This window comes from Sebastes umbrosus, chromosome 12 (assembly GCF_015220745.1).
Source record: "Sebastes umbrosus isolate fSebUmb1 chromosome 12, fSebUmb1.pri, whole genome shotgun sequence".
In the NCBI taxonomy this organism is placed as follows: Eukaryota; Metazoa; Chordata; class Actinopteri; order Perciformes; family Sebastidae; genus Sebastes; species Sebastes umbrosus.
In genome coordinates, this window is record NC_051280.1 from 280,277 (window position 1) to 302,677 (window position 22,401).

Here is a 22,401-nt window from a genome sequence, read left to right on the forward strand (position 1 = left end):
TGTGGGTGGCAAAGGGCGACCTGAGGTATAATCATTGGCCAGTCATTTAGGATTGGGGTTACACACTCTGTTCAAGTTGGCAGGGGAAGGTTGACCTGTCCATCCATAGATTCTACTTGAACGCCATGTACTCTCCTCCCTTCCATTTCCATCATGGCAGCAAGGTGAGCTACGACCTTAAATCTCAAAAAGGTTAATTAAGTCTTACCTCACCAAAAATGGATTGATTTTGTCATTGAGGACAGCATAAACCTTGATTGCTTTCTGTCATTAGTCATTGGGAAAATTCTTAACAAGACACATATTGGAACATGTTTCTCCACTGAAGTCTTTACCGCAGATGTCTGTGCACTTGGAAGACTCTCCTCTCTGCCCTGCTCTTCTGCAGGTTGAATTTGGAGGACCATAGGGCAGGTCCTGGGTGATAAGTGCTAACTCTCACTGTTGCATCCATTCCTACTAGTGCAATGCCCTTTCAAAACATGCCTGTTTGGAACAGGACAAATGCTTGACCAGTGGTATTGCTTGAATTTGCCAAAAAAAGCTCAGAAACTATTAATAAATACATCTTATTATTGAATAGATCCAATTTACCTGTTCTGCTGTAGTTCCATCAGAGTATTACGATTCGGTATTACGATTTACTAACTTTTTTAATACTAGACCACGGGAAAAATTGAATCATACACTTCTAGGGACTGAGACAGTAAAAATGTTTGATTTTCAAGTATGCATAGAGACAGATATCCTGAAGTAATATATATCAGTCATTGTCAGGAATTTTTTTTTCCAGCAACCCAAAAATCAAAGAATAAAGAATTTTTCCTAACAAATTCGTGGTATTTTCTTTTTTAATTTATAAGGGACATGTAATGTTTTATACTTCTGGTGAATATAATCCAATCAATCTTATTTCCATAGATGTATTTTGTAGATACAGTACCTTTTGTCAACACCTTATTTTGAAAAGCAGACGTAGTCCCACGTGTCTACTTCCTCTAACTTCTCCAAGGTGGTCTCTAGCTCTCCCGTCAGCTCCGTTCTCTTTATCCATCCATGGTCAGCTCCATCGGGGCCGTTTCAATGCAGAGAACACAAATGTCAGTATCTGGGTGCTCTACAGTTGTAGCGTCGGCCCATTTGACCATGGAGATGAGAGCGACGTTACCCCGATACGATAACGTTTCCTGTCCCTGACAGAGTTAGCATGCAGCTTTAGCCGTGATGTGTAGCTCTGCTTTTCCTGACAATGTGTGAAACCCAAAGTGTTTCCATCCTTTACTGTATGTGTAGTGTTTACCACTTTAGATTCAAAGTGTGAGTGTTCAGGTTGTATCCCTGCGGACCCTCCGCCATTTTGTGCCGAGTTTACGCTCCCAACATAAAGGAATTCTGCTAGTGCCTCTTTGTTTGTTCCATCTGACAGAAACTAAGAATTGACTGACTGTACTTGCTAAACTCCTTGCAATGACATCGTCCATCATAAAGAAACAGTACATACACAACTGTGCCTAATGCTGAAGACAGTACTCTTCCAATCATTTTGTTCCAAATGTTCAGATCAATTTTTCTGCTTTTCTTCCTTTTCCCCTCCTCCAATCATTCACCCTGTCCACCCTACACACCCTACAACACTCACAAAACTAGGTGCTGGAGGCTGGTCGCCCTTGGATACAGACCGTTACCAGTGGTTACAGGTGGACCTGGGTTCTAGGAAGCAGGTGGTTGCCATAGTGACGCAGGGTCGCTACAGTAGCTCTGATTGGACTAGCAAGTATCGGCTGCTTTACAGTGAAACTCAGAAAAACTGGAGGCCTTATCTACAGGATGGAAACATCTGGGTAAGGAAGAATCTTATGTTATATATTAATGTCATCTCATCTCATCTAAACTTTGCTTTTAACCGCTTAAACATTTGATGCAATTGTCAAAAATTGCACAAAGTCGTCATTCACATTCTGCAGGAATCAGTGCCGCTTGGTTTCTGCATGATGATGCTGCTACAGTATATATATCAGTCAGTGTATTAACGTTACATACAGTAACTTAGATGGCGGTTGTAGGGATGCTGATTTCGGAATATTTTTTTAACCGATAACGACCCTCATTAACCGATTATTAAATCTCATGTAGCGTTGCACCAGCTGCAGTGTATGAGCACAACAGACAACTGAGTCCCCAGTTCACCGTCAGGAGAGTTACTGTAGCAGCCACGGTGCTGCGTTCACTGTCACCAGTTCACCATCAGGAGAGTTACTGTAGCAGCCACGGTGCTGCGTTCACTGTCACCAGTTCACCATCAGGAGAGTTACTGTAGCAGCCACGGTGCTGCGTTCACTGTCCTCAGTTCACCGTCAGGAGAGTTACTGTAGCAGCCACGATGCTGCGTTCACTGTCACCAGTTCACCGTCAGGAGAGTTACTGTAGCAGCCACGGTGCTGCGTTCACTGTCCTCAGTTCACCGTCAGGAGAGTTACTGTAGCAGCCACGGTGCTGCCTTCACTGTCCCCAGTTCACCGTCAGTAGAGTTACTGTAGCAGCCACAGTGCTGCGTTCACTGTCCTCAGTTCACCATCAGGAGAGTTACTGTAGCAGCCACGGTGCTGCGTTCACGGTCCCCAGTTCACCGTCAGGAGAGTTACTGTAGCAGCCACGGTGCTGCGTTCACTGTCCCCAGTTCACCGTCAGGAGAGTTACTGTAGCAGCCACGGTTCTGCGTTCACTGTCTCCAGTTCACCATCAGGAGAGTTACTGTAGCAGCCATGGTGCTGCGTTCACTGTCCCCATTTCACCATCAGGAGAGTTACTGTAGCAGTCACGGTGCTGCGTTCACTGTCACCGGTTCACCATCAGGAGAGTTACTGTAGCAGCCACGGTGTTGCGTTCACTGTCCCCAGTTCACCATCAGTAGAGTTACTGTAGCAGCCACGGTGCTGCGTGTAGTGTCGAGGACACATGCAGCCACTTTACCAGTAAAAGTCTCCACCACATCATTTAGTTTAGTTTAGTTCAGTAGGTTGTCAGCTGTGTGTCTGCCCGGTATAACTTTAATGAGTGTCCGACAGACCGTGTGTGTGACGGCGGTGAGTGTGGGGTTGTTGGTGGCGTTCTAGCTGTGAACGTAGCTGTAGCAGTGTGTGTACAGTTTATTTGTTGGTGAATAAATGCTACAACTCCTCAAGCCAACTTCCTGTTTCTGTAACGCCGGCTCAGACTCTCTTAAGGTGGACTGTTAAGGTGGACCAGATATTTTCCTTTAAGTGACGAGCCGCTCCTCTGAGTTTTGCTCAGCTTTTTAATTAATCATTAATATTTCTGTTAACCGTTTAACCGATAGCGTTAATCGGTTAAAATGCTTAATGTCAGTTAACGGTTAAACGGTTAATTATTAAGATCCCTAGGAGACAGCTGCTCAAAGACGGAAGCTGGACGGCAGACTCCAGATCAGCTCTGATTGGTTGTTTTCCTCTGGTCTGTGAAATCGTGCAGATGCCGTTAGGAGCACCGGAGGACACCGGAGGACACAGAGGAACATGATTTCTTTCAGATTACCTGTCTCATGCACTACTGTCAGGATATAGTGATCGTTTTATAAAAATAACTTTTTTTAATCATATTTGCTCCATTTCTACCTGCTTTAAGAGATGAACACATTCATGCATCAATAATTTCGGGCCAATGATATCATATATATTATTCTGAAATGGGACATTCTGTGTAATGATTATTTTTACTTTTGGTACTTTAAGTATATTTGGATGCTGATGCTTTTGTACTTTTACTTGAATAACATTTGAATGCAGGACTTTTACTGTTAAATGCTAATTGGCATTGTATTTTACATCGTTGGAAAGCCTGTTTATTTACCTTTGCAATGATGTCCAACTTGTAAGGATCATGCATTTGTGGGATGAGCAGCACAGCTGTTGGTGTTGACTCTTGTTTTGAGTTGTTTGGTGGATTGGATGATTGAACTCTCTATCAGTAACAAGGAACAAACAAGACATATTGATTCATTTAATACACCGTCAGGAGCCTCAGTAGCAGGTGGAAGATCCATACGCAGCCACAACAGCCTGGGTAACCCTGGCTCTGTGGGGGTGAGCGTTGTCATCTTGGAGGATGAAGTTAGGTCCCAGATTGTGGAGATATGGGATCATCACTGGCTGCAGAATCTCATCCCGATATCTCTCTGCATTGAGATGGCCTTCAATGATGACAAGCTTTGTTTTGTTAGTGACATCATTGAGGGAACACACAACCACGCTGGCTGACCTGCAACGAATCCTGGTTGAGGAATGGAACGCCATCCCACAGCAACGTGTGACCAGGTTGGTGACCAGCATAAGGAGGAGGTGCCAGGCTGTTGTGGCTGCGTATGAATCTTCCACCGCTACTGAGGCTCCTGACGGTGGATTAAATGAATAAAGTGTAAAATAGCCAATATGTCTTGTTTGTTCCTTGTTACTGATAGAGAGTTCAATCATCCAATCCACCAAACAACTCAAAACAAGAGTCAACACCAACAGGAGAATACACTGTTTGCCATTGGCAGAGCATTTTGGCAAATTCTTCTTGGGCGCTACCCACATAATCAGCTGTGCTGCTCATCCTACAAATGCATGATCCTTACAAGTTGGACAACATTGTGAAGGTAAATAAACAGGCTTTCCAACCATGTAAAATACAATGCCAATCAGCATTGTAAAAACAGAGAAATAATCAGCCAAACACAAATTTCCAAACTTTTTTTCCGAGTTTATATCTCCTTTCTAGTGTTCCGACCACTCAGAGCTCTTTACACGACATGTCAGCATTCATACACACATTCATACACTGATATCAGAGGCTGTCATACAAGGAGCCAACCTGCCCATAAGGATCTAAATACTCATTCACACATCGATGGCTCAGCCTTCAGGAGCAGTTTGGGGTTCAGTGTCTTGCTCAAGGACACATTGACATGTGACCGGACCAGCCAACCCAAGTAATGAATAGAAATAAAAGTATTCCTATTTTCATTTGTCCAGCCAAAAGTTGCTGAGCTAGACATTTTTAAAAGCTATTCCAAAATCATAATAATACATTGATCTGATGAATAAAATATACACCTTTTACAACTTTCCAATTTAATTTCCCCACTTTTCTGCCCAACAGTCCATAGATATAAAATAAAAAAACAATTCCAAAACCCCATTACATTTGATCTGATGAATAAAAAATATTTTTCCAACTTCTTTTTGACTTCTCATGTGGAAAATGTAACTGCCTGCAGTTATAGGACCGTGGAGACCTTCCTGCCACAATTCTGCAGCATGTTTGTTTCTGTGTGTTTCAGACGTTTGAGGGGAATGTGAACAGTGAGGGTGTCGTTCGCTATGAGCTGCAGCACGCTATCCTGGCCCGCTACATCCGCTTTATCCCAGTGGACTGGAGCAAGGAGGGACGCATCGGAGTGCGGCTGGAGCTCTACGGCTGCTCATATTGTGAGTACAAGTGAGGGAAACCTGATTCCACCAGCCAGCTATTCTGTTCTACACAGTATGTTGCATCAGTAAAGGGTTTTTTTTGAGGAGGGGAGGCAGGTTAATACCACCACCTCATACTAAAAAGCCCAACGTGTCTATAAAAGTTACCTGTCGGTGTGGATATGAATGGTTGTCTGTCTCTGTCTGTGCTTCCTGCCCACTGTGAGCTGGGATAGGCTCCAGCCCCTGTGACCCAGTGAAAGTTAACCCTCTGAGACCCATGGGATCGCCAGCATTCCCGACTGACATTACTGTCTTTAAGAGGCTGTAGCGGGCTCAGCCTCAAAGCTAGGAATATACTGGTATCATATGAAACTAGAAAATCTAAGGAAGGGAAAGGAGGCTTGATAACGCTCCAAAGACTACATTTTAGTGGAGAAAAACTGGTATGGCCATATTCACAGGGGTCCCTTGACCTCTGACCTCCAGATATGTGAATGAAAATGGGTTCTATGGGTACCCACGAGTCTCCCCTTTATGCAATCCCATGCAGTTTTGGGCAAAAACCATGCAGTTTTTTGCATCCAGTATGAATGTGTTATTTTCACTGCTCATCCGATCTACTTCACACTTGGCAGGTGTATTGCTGTGGACCCATGGGAGTGTTTTTTTTTTTAATATCTCCTTGTGTTTTTCCCCATTGAGTAAGACTGTATGTCCCTGGTGTCAGACTTAATACTAACTAATAAACACTAATACCAATACCGCCAGCAAGATACCTCCACTAACTAAATCCATGCTCTACTTTATCACCATGGTGATTATGTCAAAGCACTACTAATTACTCAAACTAAGTGTTTTCACCAATGTTTCTGACTGTGAATAGTCGAGATCTGGGTATGTTTTACAGGGGTGGATTTAGTGATTTGGGGGTTCCAGACAAATACCGTCATCTGTGTGAGAAATGGTATCAACCCCGAAATTGCTGCAACAACTCATGAGACATAATAGGGCGTGGAGATTGCCATCATATCCTTCTATCATAATGTTCTAAACCCTTAAACACTGTCACAATTTATTTTAATTAATCAATTAATTCATGTTTATTTCTTGACCCTCAGTGCTGAGCAGCATCTCAGATTAATCTTCAGTTTCTAGCTTTCAGATGATGTACACCACTTCTATGTGACATCTACTGTTGACGTGCTATCTCCCCCTAAGATAAGAGAGATCCCCCTACCCCCCCAATAAAAAGACAGAGGGTTAAGCTGGTATAGATAAGAGAGATCCCCTACCCCCCCAATAAAAAGACAGAGGGTAAAGCTGGTATAGATAAGAGAGATCCCCTACCCCCCCAATAAAAAGACAGAGGGTTAAGCTGGTACAGATAAGAGAGATCCCCTACCCCCCCAATAAAAAGACAGAGGGTTAAGCTGGTATAGATAAGAGAGATCCCCTACCCCCCCAATAAAAAGACAGGCAGTTAAGCTGGTATAGATAAGAGAGATCCCCTACCCCCCCAATAAAAAGACAGAGGGTAAAGCTGGTATAGATAAGAGAGATCCCCTACCCCCCCACTAAAAAGACAGAGGGTTAAGCTGGTATAGATAAGAGAGATCCCCTACCCCCCCAATAAAAAGACAGAGGGTTAAGCTGGTATAGATAAGAGAGATCCCCTACCCCCCCAATAAAAAGACAGGCAGTTAAGCTGGTATAGATAAGAGAGATCCCCTACCCCCCCAATAAAAAGACAGAGGGTTAAGCTGGTATAGATAAGAGAGATCCCCTACCCCCCAATAAAAAGACAGAGGGTTAAGCTGGTATAGATAAGAGAGATCCCCTATCCCCCCAATAAAAAGACAGAGGGTTAAGCTGGTATAGATAAGAGAGATCCCCTACCCCCCCAATAAAAAGACAGAGGGTAAAGCTGGTATAGATAAGAGAGATCCCCTACCCCCCCAATAAAAAGACAGAGGGTTAAGCTGGTATAGATAAGAGAGATCCCCTACCCCCCCAATAAAAAGACAGGCAGTTAAGCTGGTATAGATAAGAGAGATCCCCTACCCCCCCAATAAAAAGACAGGCAGTTAAGCTGATATAGATAAGAGAGATTCCCCCCCCAATAAAAAGAAAGAGGGTAAAGCTGGTATAGATAAGAGAGATCCCCTACCCCCCCAATAAAAAGACAGGCAGTTAAGCTGGTATAGATAAGAGAGATCCCCTCCCCCCCCTCGCCCCCCCTACCCCCCAATAAAAAGACAGAGGGTAATGGTGGTATGTGATTATAGTTAGGAAAACAATGGCGGACAGGACAGTTTCAACAGCCACTCTGTGGGCGTGGTCACCTAGCTGGAGGTTGTTCTCGTGGTTCTACCGTTCCACCAGGAAACCCTTATATGGCCTGAAAAATGTTACCAACGTCACCAGCTTAAGGAAGTGCTGCTCAGCGTCTTTTCAGACCCATTTACTTGGAGATGGAGCAGGAGAAAAAGAGAGAGGATGGTCTTTTATGATACTAGGGGGGCCTGTAGACACACTGGGGACAGATATTGATGTTTAAAAGACATGGAAAAGTGCATTTTGCATAATAGGTAACGTTTAAACGGTGACAAATATGTTGTCGGCTGATGAGCGGTGCTTGGTGTTTCCTCAACAGATCTCAACATGGCTGGTCACAAACTTTCTCATTTTACAGTTAAACAGTACACTACAAGACCTTTTTTTGTCTTCCAGGGGCAGATGTGATCAGTTTTGACGGCCATGGTGTCATCTCCCACCGCTTCAGGAGTAAGAAGATAAAGATTGTGAAGGATGTCATCTCTCTGAAGTTTAGAACCACGGCTGGAGACGGGGTCCTGCTTCATGGAGAGGGACAGCAGGGAGACTACATCTCCCTGGAGCTCCGCAGGGCAAGACTGCAGCTCAGCATCAACTTAGGTAGCCTTCTATCAAGTCTGTGTGCTTCTCTAGCAAAAGCCTATTCTGTTCTATTGAAGTTGTAAGGAGTGTATTATCTACAACCTGTTCCTGTGTGATTTCCTCACCTCTCTCCAGGCAGTAACCAGTACGGTTCCATTCAGGGTCACACGTCTGTGACCAGTGGGAGCTTACTGGATGATGACCACTGGCACTCAGTTGTCATACAGCGGTACCGAAGGAATGTCAACTTCACTTTGGACCATCACACTCAGCAGTTCAGGACCAATGGAGAGTTTGACCACCTGGACCTGGACTATGAGGTAAAGACTCAGGCCTTTTTCATCATCTGACACAACTGGTCAATATACGATCCTGTCTCACAGATGTTAAAAACTGGCTTTCACAAAGTTTTCTCCAGCTAAACTCCAATAAATCTGAAGCCATCATCAGAGGTCCAGACTCCTCTGGCGAGCACTTCTTCCGTCACTTAGGTTCTCTGTCAGAACCCAGTGTAGCAATCTTGGTTTGATCTTCAACAACAAACTTAACTTTGACCAACAGGTGAAGTCCGTTATTCAATCATGCTTTTTACAACTTTGCAATATCTCAAAAATTAGATCTTTTTTATTTCCTAAGAATTTAGAAACAGTCATCAACGCTTTCATTACATTCCGTTTAGACTGCTGTAACTCACTGTGTTCCTGTCTCACCCTACACAACCTCTCCACACTTCAACTAGTTCAAAATGCTGCAGCAAGACGACTCACACAATCACACATAACACCTGTTTTAGCATCTCTCCGTTGGTTACCTGTACATTTTAGAATTGATTTAAAATTGTAATGGTTACTTTTAAAGCACGGTTGGGGTTAGCCCCTGATTATATCACTGACCTACTAACCCCTTAGGAGCCTGAATGCAGCCTGAGAGAACTTAGTTATTCCAGGTCAAAGCTATAACGCCCCCCCGACTCTGGACCATCCTGCCGGAGGAGATCAGGCCGGCTAGCTCTGTTTAGTCTTTTAAATCTCTTTTAAAAACACACTTTTTCAGAATTGCTTTCTCTTAATTGGTTATTCTTGCTATTATTCTACTTGTTTTTACTGTGTTTTAGTACTTCATACCTTGCTTGTCATTTTTACTGTGTCAACTGTATTTTTATTTATTACTACCTGTTAATTTATGCCGCTTTTTATGTATTTGTAAAGCACTTTGTGACATGTTTTTGAAAAGTGCTATATAAATAAAGGTATAATTATTATTATTATTATTATTATTATTATTATTATTATTATTATTATCTAAGCCTCATGTCACAATCCTGGGACTTTGCTCTCTGCTCAGAGGTCTGTGAGTTATAGAAGTCCTTTAAGATGAAAATTAGCACGTGGAAACGATATACGTGCACTCTAGTGTGTCTATTCTTCTTGAAGATCTGCATCCACATTGGAACATCTTGAGACTCTTCTCCAAAAGCTCAGTCTTTAGGTGAGAAAAACATCTTCTTAGTGTGGATGGGGTTCCAAAATGGAGAGACAACAATGTAATTTCAAATGTTTCCATCTTTGTGTGGATGTACTCTTATACAGGACCTGATCTGCAATGTAACAGTTTGGTTGAGTTGATATATGGGGTCATTTTAGACGTGAAAGCTGCGTCATCTACTGCTACTGCTGCCACAGTGTGTGTGTGTGTGTGTGTGTGTGTGTGTGTGTGTGTGTGTGTGTGTGTGTGTGTGTGTGAGAGGAAGATGATGGAGACAGTCTGCCTGTGTTCATGGGTACCGTGCTAGCTAGGACTACTGTATGTCCTCGATGTCCATTACCCCCCCCCCCTCATCAGTCCAAAATATCGAGCGTAGCGTTAGTTCAGGCAGGCCATGATGTCAAGTTCTGCTCATACTATGGCTATCAGCTGATAACAGCTGATCTTAAGCCAGCCCAATCAGCTGATGCATCAGCTGACGGATCAGTTGATTCCTCTCTATGCATTCATTGGTCAATTTCATACAGGGCGCCTTATTTAAGCTGCTTCAGCCGGCCTACCGTTGCTGCTTCCTCTACAAGCTGCTCGCAACCCACCTCCACCCCACCACCTCCTTTTAATACTGTTTCTAGGGCTGGGCGGTATGGCCTAGGATAATATTGCGATATTTTAGGCTATATCGCAATACGCGATATATATCGCAATATTTTCAAATATCCTCTAAGCACTTCATAAATGCTCAATTTAACCCTTTGATGCATACAATCACACTAATATTATGATTCTTGTAGTCCCTGCAGCATATGTCTGCATTAAAACCTTCTGTTGATATTCATTAGGGGTTCTTTGGAACAATTTTAATCTTTCATACAAAAAGGGTTGGCTTGGAAACATTACATGACAATTTGTGTTCGACGTTCGCGATGTAGTCGTTTTCTGTACCGCGCGGGGGACAAGCCGCGATACATCGACTATATTCGATGTGTCGCCCACCCCTACTGTTTATGACTTAATCAATGTCAATTCTGTTGTCATTGATGCCGGCTCTGTTCTGCACCCAGGGGGGTCTTTGCTGCTGCTCTCCCTGCCTTTGGCTTTCCATGTCTGCACATGGAAGGGCAAGGAGGAGTGCTCTCCTTGCCTCATTCTACCACATAGGCTCGTGGATCCACGCATGCGCGTGGATGGGCAGGGAGGTCCCAGAACAGAGCCATACCGCCAAATATAATGTATATATTACTGCAAATGGGATAAGTGTCTTTGACTAAAGTGGTCCTGACTGAACTATTTTAACAGAAACCATTTAATCTTTTAGAACAGGAAACGTGTCTGGACATTATGAACTTTAGGGGGAGTCAGCGATTCTGGAGAACTCCCACTTCCTCTCTTTTTTTATATTGTACGTCCATGGCCTTTCCCCTGTCCTGTGCACGAGCATGAACGACCCTGTTGCTGATTGGCTGGAATAGTGTTGTGTGGTTCTGTTTGTTTCCCATTTACAGAGCCAGGGCTGTGTATGAACACCGAAGAGTGACAAAGAGTGTACTGGATTAGAATCGCTGACTGCACCTTTTAAATCTTATTTCAGAGAAAAGCCTGCCTTATATTATTATTATTATTATTATATATATTAAGGGCAGTGTTCAGTATCCAGGGGCAGAGCCAGAGACTTTCTTTTGCTGGTGTTATAGACCCTTTTACAGCCAACATCAGCAACACACATGTTGGCAACAGAAGTGGTTGGAGTTAGCGAGCTTCAAACATGGAATTAAAACTGTAACCAGCATCAACAAGTCTGGTTGTTATGTGTTCGCCTGTCATTATCAATATTCAAACAGAGGGCTCAAGTTCTACAGAATTCCGACAGGATTACGACGTTTCAGAGCAACAGGGTGTTTCCGTTTGACGAGTGGCCGTGTGAACAGGTGAATTTCAGCCAAATGCTTGCGTGGTCACTCGTAGTGACTTACGTAAATGCTTGGTGTAGATAATAGACACAGATGAGTATGTACTTCAAAGTGATTAAAGGCTTTTACGAGGACACCTACATGTTCTGTTTGTGTTTTCAATAGCTGCCGTCACTACGAGCAACCACCCATTTGGCTGTTAACACGGTCACTCGTTAAACCTAAACACCGGCGGCGTCTGGACTGAAGATACCATCAAAAATGCTTGTGTTTGTGTTGTAATAAACTCAAAACCCTGAGTCTGTCATGGTATTTGACATTCTGTACATGACCACAGATAACGTAGTTGGAAGCATTTAGTGTAAGGTTACACACTAGATTTCTCCACCAAATATGTGTATATATCTGAGGTCTGTACTAGGAAGCAGGATTTAGGGTCAGTGAGGTAACTTCTGGGTTAACCCTTCAGGGTTTTCAGTCCTACGAAGGTGGATCACTTCTTACTGGGGTAGATCGCCATGGTAACTGATGCTGAACAGCTAACCTGCTCCGCAGCAGGTTATGTTCCAGATAAGAGATCAACTCATATGAAAGCACCTCCTACTGACCAATCAGAGCTCGGTGTATGATAATATTACATAAAGATGAAGAGGTTACAGTCATAATCAGACTAAAATCAACGCAGTTTAAACTGACAAATGCCGGAAGGACAGCTGGATTTATGCTGTGCGTTTACCGTTTTGAATTATATTTTTTTATGTTTAATTTATTTGCTCTCAAGTCCGTTTCACACCGCCGGAGACAGGACGCAGCTGAAAGAAGGCTGAAGTAGTCACACACACCACAACTTTGTCAAAGGCCAAAATGAAGTATAACTATTCATCCATTATATTCTAAAAGCTATTTATATATCACTGCCCCATCTAGACCACTATATCTGACTTTTGAGTGTTCCGTTAAATTAAATTAGTAAGTCTGTTAATTTACACATTCACAAATCGAGAGTTTTTCTTTAGCCAGCTGTCCTTCCTGCATCTGACAGCTTCAGCTGTGTTACTTTTAGTATGGATTTTGTGTGTAACTTCTTCGTAATTGTCTAATATCTCTTCCTTTGTAAAATGCTGACAGTAGACTTGTCCATGTTTGTGATTGGTCACATGCTGCAAACCCCGCCCCTTTTTGTGAACACGCTCATAACCAGATTGATAAACTTTGGGTTGATTTACCGAGATGATAACCAGCGGCGTAGGACCGCTTGGCGGGCCGCGTTTCTTAGGGTTAGTGACGCCAGAGAAGGAGAAGGTAGCCTGGATATGTTGAACTGGCTTCATAGTACAGGCCTCTGGCCACTTGCTAATGTCTTCTACACACTCACTATGAGCACACTGATTGGGAAAGTCTATTTGTTTAGGTTATATTTGTGATCTCTGGGGATTAACGCCCTTCATAGCTTGACAAGCTATTGCAGTCCGCTGTTCTTTCGTTGCCACAATGCGTGCACACACCTACTGTATCTACGTCATCAGTAAAAGGGTCGACGTGGTTGCTCCACCTTTCAGTGAGGGTACGCTGAAATTTGGGGTTTCCCATTAATGTGCCAGTCACCACAGATTAATTTCTACTTCCACACCCCTGACACATATACACATGTGCACACACGCACATATACGCAGTAGGCTGCCCACTCCGCAACGGTTACAATGTCATTCTGTGTTAAGCACAAGGCGAGATATTCAGCCCAAGGGATACAGATTAGGCCTGCCAGTCTACGTAAACACAACTCAATATAACCTTTGACTCAGTTCTGCCACGGACAGGCACACAAGCAGCGAGCAACAGACGGGTTTGTGCACATTTCAGCCTCAGGTTCTGAGATCACAAACTAATGCTGCCAATTACCAACACCTCCACCAATGAATCAACATTTTTTCGCTTCATAGACCTAATGTTATATGAATGAGCATCGGATAGTGATTGCGTCCCATGTTCAACGAGAGAGAGAGATAGAGAGAGAGAGAGATAGAGAGAGAGAGAGAGAAGATAGATAGAGTGAGAGTGAGAGTGAGAGTGAGAGAGAGGCTGGTGTTAACAGCTGTTTCTACACGCCAGCTGATTTTGAGTGATTATTCAATGCTCTGATTAATAAATGTAGGCTAAACAAATAATGCTTTGACTGTGATGACCGTTTAGTTTAGTTTTTCTAGCACCTAGGCGTTGTCCAATGTGCTCCAGGCACTGACCCGCCAGAAACTCATGTGCACGCACACCTTGACTCACGAGTATACTTAAGAATAGATGCTAATGTAAGGCATTAAACATTCTAAATACACCACAGAAATGTCCTTGGGCCTGCTATGGCTATCCTACAGCACCCCAAGCCCCTCCCTGGTGCCGCCTATGACAGTCTCTACTTTGGAAGTCGTCTTATCAGTCTTAAATCATGTCTGAAGAAGTTGTTGTGACTGATATATAAGATAAGCAGGCTTACAGGTGAAAACATCTGTCTGACTAATGTAACATTCTGTCTGGGGTCTGGCTGAGCCTCTACTCCACCTGGCAATACAATATAATATCAGTGTTTCATTTGATTGTAATATTGCATTTTCTGAATTGAAAGCTAATGCTCTGATATGAGTTGCTGACAGTCAGGTGTGTTTGTTGGTCACAGTAGCACTATAAACGTCCCAGTACAGTAGGATCACTGTTGCTCTGCTCTGCTGTGTGTCCTCAGATCAGTTTCGGAGGGCTACCTGTATCAGCGAAGCCAAGTTCAGGAGGCCGAGAGAACTTTGTGGGCTGCATGGAGGGAATGACCTACAACGGAGACAACATCACTAACCTGGTCCGCAGGAAGAAGGTGGACACCTCCAGCTTCGTAAGTCAGACTCTCTCTGGCTGTTGAGTGTGTGTGTGTGTGTGTGTGTGTGTGTGTGTGTGTGTGTGTGTGTGTGTGTGTGTGTGTGTGTGTGTGTGTGTGTGTGTGTGTGTGTGTGTGTGTGTGTGTGTGTGTAACAGAGACATGGCTTACATTGTATTTTATTTATCCGTCTTTAGAGTAGAATACTACATTAAAGGTCCCCTATTGTGAAAGTGAGTTTTCCATGTCTTAGGCTTGATAGGCTTTGACTGTGAACATATCAGAACTGGCATATTTCAATATGTTTAGTCTAACAACTAGCCTAATCATTTTGCTTGAAATATAACTGCAGCTTTGATGGCTTGTTTGATTTTTGGAAATCATGTGCAGGTGCACCGCCGGTTGGCTTTGAATATGTTGTTATCAGTTAAAGGGACTGTTTGTAAGAATCCTAAATGTCTTGTTAACAGCGACACCTGTTGCCGTTAAGTCAACGAAAGTCAGCGTCCTGTTGCTGGCGCTTGTGCTCGCAAGGAGCATCACTCAACACAGTGAGGCGACACACGTCAGCTAAAAGCACAATATCATTCTATATTTCAGCTGCTTGGCAGTAATGTTAGCTGACCAGACCAAGGTCTCTCCATGAATCAATGCTGATCCTAGTGTTGGCTTTTCCTGCCTCAGCCTCCCGACCGCGGCCGGAGGGAACGGGAGACACCGGAGTTTTGGTCGGAGACGATAACGTTTCTCTCTGCGGAGCCCCGTCACTTCACAAGACACGGGAAACCTCTGTTGGTCTGGAGGAGCTGCAGCAGTTATTTCTGCACAAACGTCCACTGTACATTTACTATATATTCTCAGAGCTAAACTAACTCTTCTGCAGTGTGCAGTGTGGAGTGTGCACGCATGCACGTGAGAGTGGAGCGAATGAGAACAAGTGAGAACGAGTGCGGTGTGTGAGTGAAGACAGGCAGAGGAGCAGAGTACAGCAGAGACTCCGGTCCTGGAGACCAAAGCTACGGTCTCCCCTGTGTCTTCTGACCGCGGTCGGGAGGCTGAAGCAGGAAGAGTGTACACTGTTTAACAGACGGGCTTCACTAGATAGAACTTTGCGGTTCTGGTGCTTCCTTGTAGTTTGTGTTGGAGTCTGAGTCTGAACTATGAGGGGCCGGACAAGACATAATTCGTTCTGGCACTCACACACACATACCTTTCACATACATATATTTTCACTCACACTCTCTCCTGATGCCTCTTATGTTGCAGGATCAGTACACAACCCCGATCTCAACCCCCCCTCCCCCGCCCCACCACACACACAGATGACAGTCGCTCACCGGCGCTCAGACACGCTGCTTTATTTCCTCATTCATTCAGTCTGTATCGAAGCATATTTGCGTCAGAATTTAAAGATATTAGTTTGTTACTCAGTACTAAGATAAGATAAGATAAGATATTCCTTTATTATTCCCACAGTGGGGAAATGTGCAGTGTACAGCAGCAAAGGGGATAGTGCAAACAAACAAGAAGCATCAGCTAACACAGTCAAAAAAAGAGCTAAACAAAGTGTAACAAAATTTGAACCATTTAAATAGAAAGATGTATAAAAATAGGAGCAGTATATACAGTATCGACAATAAACAGACAATAAAAAATGACACAACTGGAAAAATGATATTGCACAGTGAGAATGAAATGAAATTCCACCTGAAAATATTGCACAGTAAGAATTACACCTGAGTAGCAATGATATTGCACAGTCAGTGTACAGTATAGTGCAGTTCTTGTCAGTTTTTGGTGTGTATGTGGTCTACTGGGAGCAGTGCTGGTTATGGAGTCTGACAGCTGCAGGAAGGAAGGACCTGCGATAGCGCTCCTTCACACACTTCGGGTGGAGCAGCCTGACTATCTAAAGTTACAGCTTTTATGTGCAGTCAGTCATTTCTGAACAGCTGTTTTTGCCCTCACATTCAAATATCACACAGAATCAAGTCACCCTCAGCTCAGAATAAAACCTCAGCTTGTTCTTCTGTTTGCGAAGTTCATTTTTATCACACTGACTGAAACAGCGGTCAGTTTGTTGGAGCAGTTCCACTTGTTCAGTTGTTTATAGGTGCAACCAAAACCTAGCATTTATCTGCTACATAAATAGCTCGACTGCAAGCCTCATGTCTCTGGTTCCTACCCTTTATTTGTTCCGGTGTGCAACACAATACACCCCAAGGACAGTTCCTGTGTGACGTATTAGGACCCATCACTACACCCCCCCTTCTAATTAAGAGACATTTCTTGTGGAGATGCAGAAATAACCTTACTGAACACAGTGATGAAAAACTCTTCTCCATACCTCAACATATTGTAACATGTTAACAGTATTATTTAAACAATGACATCTCTATCAATAAGAACACCTTTTGGCTTTTCACTTTCACTCAGTAGCTTATATATGAACCCATTACCATATGCCACGGGTATGAAGCATTTTCCAACATATGTTTCTGTAAACATTAACACAATAATCAACACAATCTTTTCAAATATCAACTTCTCTCTCTTTTCTTTTTTTTCTGTGTCTGTGTGTGCATATAAGGGATGGGGTAGACTGCCCAAACCCTTTATCTGAGTGTGGGGATTATTCTGCCCCAGTTTTCACTCAGTGTTAGTGTTCATCTCACATAGTCCTTCAAGAATGCTGGAGTCACTCTAACTGTAGCCGGATAACATTTCTCACACAATGGAGTCTGTTGACTGGAGTCACGCTGGACTTCCGGTGTGACTGGTGGAGCAGGTGCACTGACAGCAACTGGAGTGTTGTTTTCCTGCGATGTTTCAGGTGCGTTGGTAGGTGTTTCAGGCGCCACAGAGGTTGGCGAGAGGTGGAATCTGTATCTTCGCAGCATGCCCCTGGGCGTCTCGATGACGTAGGATCTCGGATTGTTTGCTGAAGACACCACCGTGGGTCTTTCGAGCATGTCCTTGACCCACACATGATCGCCAGGTTGCAGGTGTGGCATGTCACGTGCTCTGTGTCGTCGGTTGTAGTTTTGTTGCTGTTTCAATCTGTACTTTTGTTTTGTCTTTTCCAGTTTCTCCATGTCTGCACATGCTGGATTGAGCTTCCTCCCCATGAGTAACTCAGCGGGACTGTGTCCATTTGCCAGTGGAGCGGCACAGTAGGCCATGAGGGCAGGATAAGGATCACTTGATTTCTTGAGGAGATTTTTGATCGTCCTTACAGCCTGCTCCGCCTCACCGTTGCTCTGTGGGAAATGTGGACTAGATGTCACATGGCTGAAGCCCCACTCCTGTGCAAACTGTCTGAAGCATTCAGATGCAAATTGTGGTCCGTTGTCAGACCGTACCACTTCAGGTATCCCGTGATGTGCAAAAATGGACTTGAAGTGCACTATCACAGCTTCTGATGTTGTGGATGTGAGTTTGGCCACTGCAAAGTATCGTGAAAAATAATCCACGATAACTGAGAAATATTTGTCTTCAGTCTGAAACAGGTCTGCTCCCACAGTAGACCATGGCCTTGACGGGAACTCAGTAGGCATCATTGTCTCTCTGAGGTTAGTTCTCTCACGTGGACACGTGTCACAGCTCTCTATCATTTTTTTCAGCTCCCTGTTGAGACCTGGCCACCAAACTGAGCCCTCTCCCTGTATTTGGCTATACCAAGATGACCCTCGTGAAGCTTGGTCAGCATGTCTTCTCTGAGTGATGCTGGGATTACTATGCTGCTGCCAAACATTATTAGGCCATTTTGAACAGTGAGCTCACCTGAGAAAGGCATATATGGCTGGAATACTGCTCCAATGGAGAACAGGCCATCCTTCGTCAAAGACAGAATCGGCATACAGGTTGATTTCTTCCTCTTGTAGCCCCTCTGTTGTGCTGTTCACAGGGCTTCTCGACAACACATCTGCAGTCGCGATGTCCTTGCCGGCCACATGAGATATGGTGTAGGAGAATCTCATTAGACTCATACGCAGACGTTGTATGCGTGGTGGAAGTTCATCCAGACTTTTTGAGCCCAGCAGAGAAACCAGAGGTTTGTGGTCAGTTTCGATAAGGAAGCTTTTCCCGATAACAATCTCTGCAAACCTCTCACAGGCCCACGTGGTGGCCAGCGCCTCCTTCTCGATCTGGGCATATTGCAGTTCGGTGCTGCTGAGACTTCTCGAAGCATTTGCCACCGGTTTCCAGTCTGCGCTCTCTCGAGAACAGCTCCCATCCCGTACGATGACGCATCGGCAGAGACTAGCGTTTCAGCATTAGGATCATACAGCGCTAGCCCTGGGGGAGTGGTAAGTTATTCTTTTATGCTGTCGAAGACCTGCTGCTGCTGTGACCCCGACACCCACGTTTGACTTCTTTAGCAGATCTCTGAGTGGGCGTGTTTTCTCAGCGAGGTGAGGCAGGAATTTCCCAAGGTGGTTTGTCATCACCAGAAAACCTCTCACTTCACTGACGTTGGTGGGCGCCTTCATGGCTCTCACAGCGCTCACCTTGTCAGGGTCCGGGCTGACCCCTGCCTCCTAGATGATCTGCCCCAGGAACTTGATCCTGCTCTTGGAGAACTCGCACTTGTCGTTAAGTGTCACTCCTGCCTCCTGCAGTCGAGACAGAGCTCTCCGCAGCCTCTCGTCGTGCTCCGTCTGTGTGGCTCCCCAGATGAGCACGTCATCCATCTGACACAGAACGCCTTCCAGTCCCTCCAGGACCCGCTGCATGCGTTTCTGGAAGTGTTCAGGTGCTGATGAGATCCCAAAACAGAGACGGTTGTAGCGATACCGCCCGAAAGGTGTGAGGAATGTGTTCAGCAGGGAAGATTCTTTTGAGAGTGGAATCTGCCAAAAGCCAGCATTGGCATCCAACTTTGAGAACACTTTGGCTCCGGCAAGCTGTGTGTGTTCAACTGAAGGTAGTGGATGCCTCTCTCTTATCAATGATTTGTTCAGTTCGGTGAGGTCAGAGCATATCCTCACTCTGCCTGTGTGCTTTGGCACCACCACCATGGGCGCACACCACTCTGTGGGCTACTCCACTTTTGAGGTCACCCCCCGCTGCTCCATGCGATTCAGTTCCTCTTCGGTAACAGAGGGAGGGAGATGCGCCTGGGCATTGAGATGGAGAAAGGCTTTGCCCCCAGCTTCAGAACAATGTTGTACTCACCCTCCATTTTTCCAAGTCCACATAAGAGCTTCAGGAACTCCCGCTTTACAGTCTCTATGGAGTCCAGGCTGATGTCATCTAGTCTGACGACCAACTGCAGGGCGTTGGCAGCCGGCCTGCTCAGCAGTGGCGTGCTCAGCCCCTCCACGACATATATGACCTCCGTAGTGCTTTTGTTTTTTTTTGGTGAGAGTGGCAGTGAACTTGCCCTTTACTTTCAGAGGTGCTCTTCCTGGCCCCAGCTGAATTTTTCTTGACCTCTCTGGTCTGCCGAAGTGACACTGGGTGTACACCATTTTTGGAACTGCTGTCACATCTGTGCCGGTGTCGATTTTAAATACTGTGCTGTAGCTGTCCACTTTTATCTTTGTCATCCATGCATCAGCTCTCTGCATCAGTTGTCATTGAGCCCAGGAAAGCGACCTCACAGTCATCAGAATCCTCAGTTACTGTAGCAACATTCATTTCACACATTTTCGTTGTTCTACACACTCTAGCACAATATCCTCTTTTCCTGCATTTATTGCACATTGCTTCTCTTGCTGGACATTGTTGTTTTGCATCTTGCCTGTCTTTCTGGGGTTTTCTGAGTCGTCTGTCTGGACTGAGCTTTGGCTTGCACTGATCTCGCGCTGCTGCGCCGCTGCGCGTGCACGCTGTCGAGCTGCGTGTTTGAGATGTCACCCTTAAAATGAGTCTTTAGCATTTCTTGTTGCCTTTTCACCAGTTTGTTTTGTTTGGCTCGCGTAACAGCCTTCATAAGTGTCAGTTCTGGGTCCGTCTGTAATTGTTCACATAAATGTTTATCTCTCAGACCCACCACAAGTCTGTCCTTCACCATTTCATTATGTAGAGCTCCATATCCACAGTGCTCCGCCAGGCAATGCAGCGTAGTAATGAAGCTGTCAGCTGACTCGCCCATCTCTTGCTTCCGCTGATTAAGCTTTGCCCTCTTGAATATGACATTTCTGCGAGCTATGAAGTGAGCATCTAACTTTTCTTCGACAGTAGAATACTCACTCGCTTCTTCAGGAGTTAGGTGTAAGGAAACTATTATATCCTCCGCCTCCTCACCCATAGTGTAGATCAAAGCGTTGACTTGGTTCTCGTCCGCGTGTGTTTCTAATCCAGAAGCGATACGGAATCTCTCAAAACGCTTTATCCACTTGGGCCAGTCTTCTGCTCTGAACGAAAACTTCTCCGCTGGGCTGACTTGGAACTGGTTCATGTTGTCACGCCGCTAGTAGCTACCTGTGTCTAGCTAACTATCGCCAACTCTTCGATACGTGTAATTTGACACTTCTTTTTTTTTTTTTTACTCAACACGCAAACACGCTCATTATCCGTTTAACTTCTGACACCATGTTCAGTAGTTTATAGGTACAACCGAAACCTAGCATTTATCTGATCTAAATAGCTCGACTGCAAGCCTCATGTCTCTGGTTCCGACCCTTTATTTGTTCCGGTGTGCAAAACAATACACCCCAAGGACAGTTCCTGTGTGACGTATTAGGACCCATCACTACACCACTAACAAGTTCATTGCACATATTGTGTATCTCAGTTTAAATATGCTAGTAAAAATCTGTATGAATCTCAGCCACAGGATCAATGAATAATGATCTCTGTCACTCACGGTATGATTGGTCACACTGATGGAACATAAAAATATTGTAGATTATATGTTAATATTTGTGAGTGAATGGAGTTAGAAAATTTGTTTTTTTTTGTTTTTTTTAAAGTGTTTTAACAGTATTTCACTGACTGGGTTTAAATTGACTCCATTTGTTGAAGTAGCTTCACTTGCTCTTCATTGTGGCTCTGTAGGCTACAGTCTAATACACAGTCAGATGATGCAGATGATGCAGTCCTCGCTACAGCATAGCAGCTGCAGCTATCCAACTAGCTAAACGACAATGACTTGAATCGTAGTAAGCTTCACTTGCTCTTTATTGTGGCTCTTTACACCATCTTACAGAGACAGAGTGAAAACTGTAACGAAAACAGAATAAACAATCACCATTTTGTTGGCAGCATGAGTTTTTCCAATGTACATAGGCCTACATGTAAATACAACCTAATTATAAACAATCAAATGTTTTTTTTTATGTAAATAACATTTTTAACATTAACTTATAAGTACAAAAATCAAATTATTTAATTACGACATTGCCTCTGTGGCGTTTACAGTGTGGATGACAGTGGATACAGGAAGGCATGTGGACAGATCATGGATGTATGAAGAGAACTGGATACAGCGTTGGAGGCGGGGCCCCGGTCATTGCTATGAGAGCTGCTCATTGGCGCATGAAGTCTAAATGGCTCGACTTCCATCTGGAAAAGTACACGTATCTTGGCGGCCATGGGCAACTGGGACATGCGCAGTAGCGTCCGCTTGGTCACATGACTCGGTCACGGGGTCCCAACGTCATGGTCTGGGTCTCACTCACATGAACGGAGGAAGGGAAATAACTCTGGATTCAGCTATTAGTGCATTTTACAACTTTAAAAACTAAATTTTCTCCAGCTTTCTCAAATGGCCGACAGGAAGTGATGACTCACACTTATCAAAATAAAAGCCTTCTCA

The 22,401-nt window shown here is 44.3% G+C and overlaps 1 protein-coding gene across 1 annotated transcript in view; it reads left to right on the forward strand.

The window, feature by feature from the left end:
- LOC119498315 (contactin-associated protein-like 2) overlaps positions 1-22,401 on the forward strand; it is a 79,826-nt gene that overhangs the window by 18,200 nt on the left and 39,225 nt on the right. The window contains exons 3-7 of the mRNA XM_037787087.1: positions 1,648-1,841; positions 5,339-5,486; positions 8,202-8,405; positions 8,523-8,707; positions 14,511-14,654. Coding sequence (XP_037643015.1) covers positions 1,648-1,841; positions 5,339-5,486; positions 8,202-8,405; positions 8,523-8,707; positions 14,511-14,654 — 875 coding nt within the window. The remainder of the gene's footprint in view (positions 1-1,647; positions 1,842-5,338; positions 5,487-8,201; positions 8,406-8,522; positions 8,708-14,510; positions 14,655-22,401) is intronic.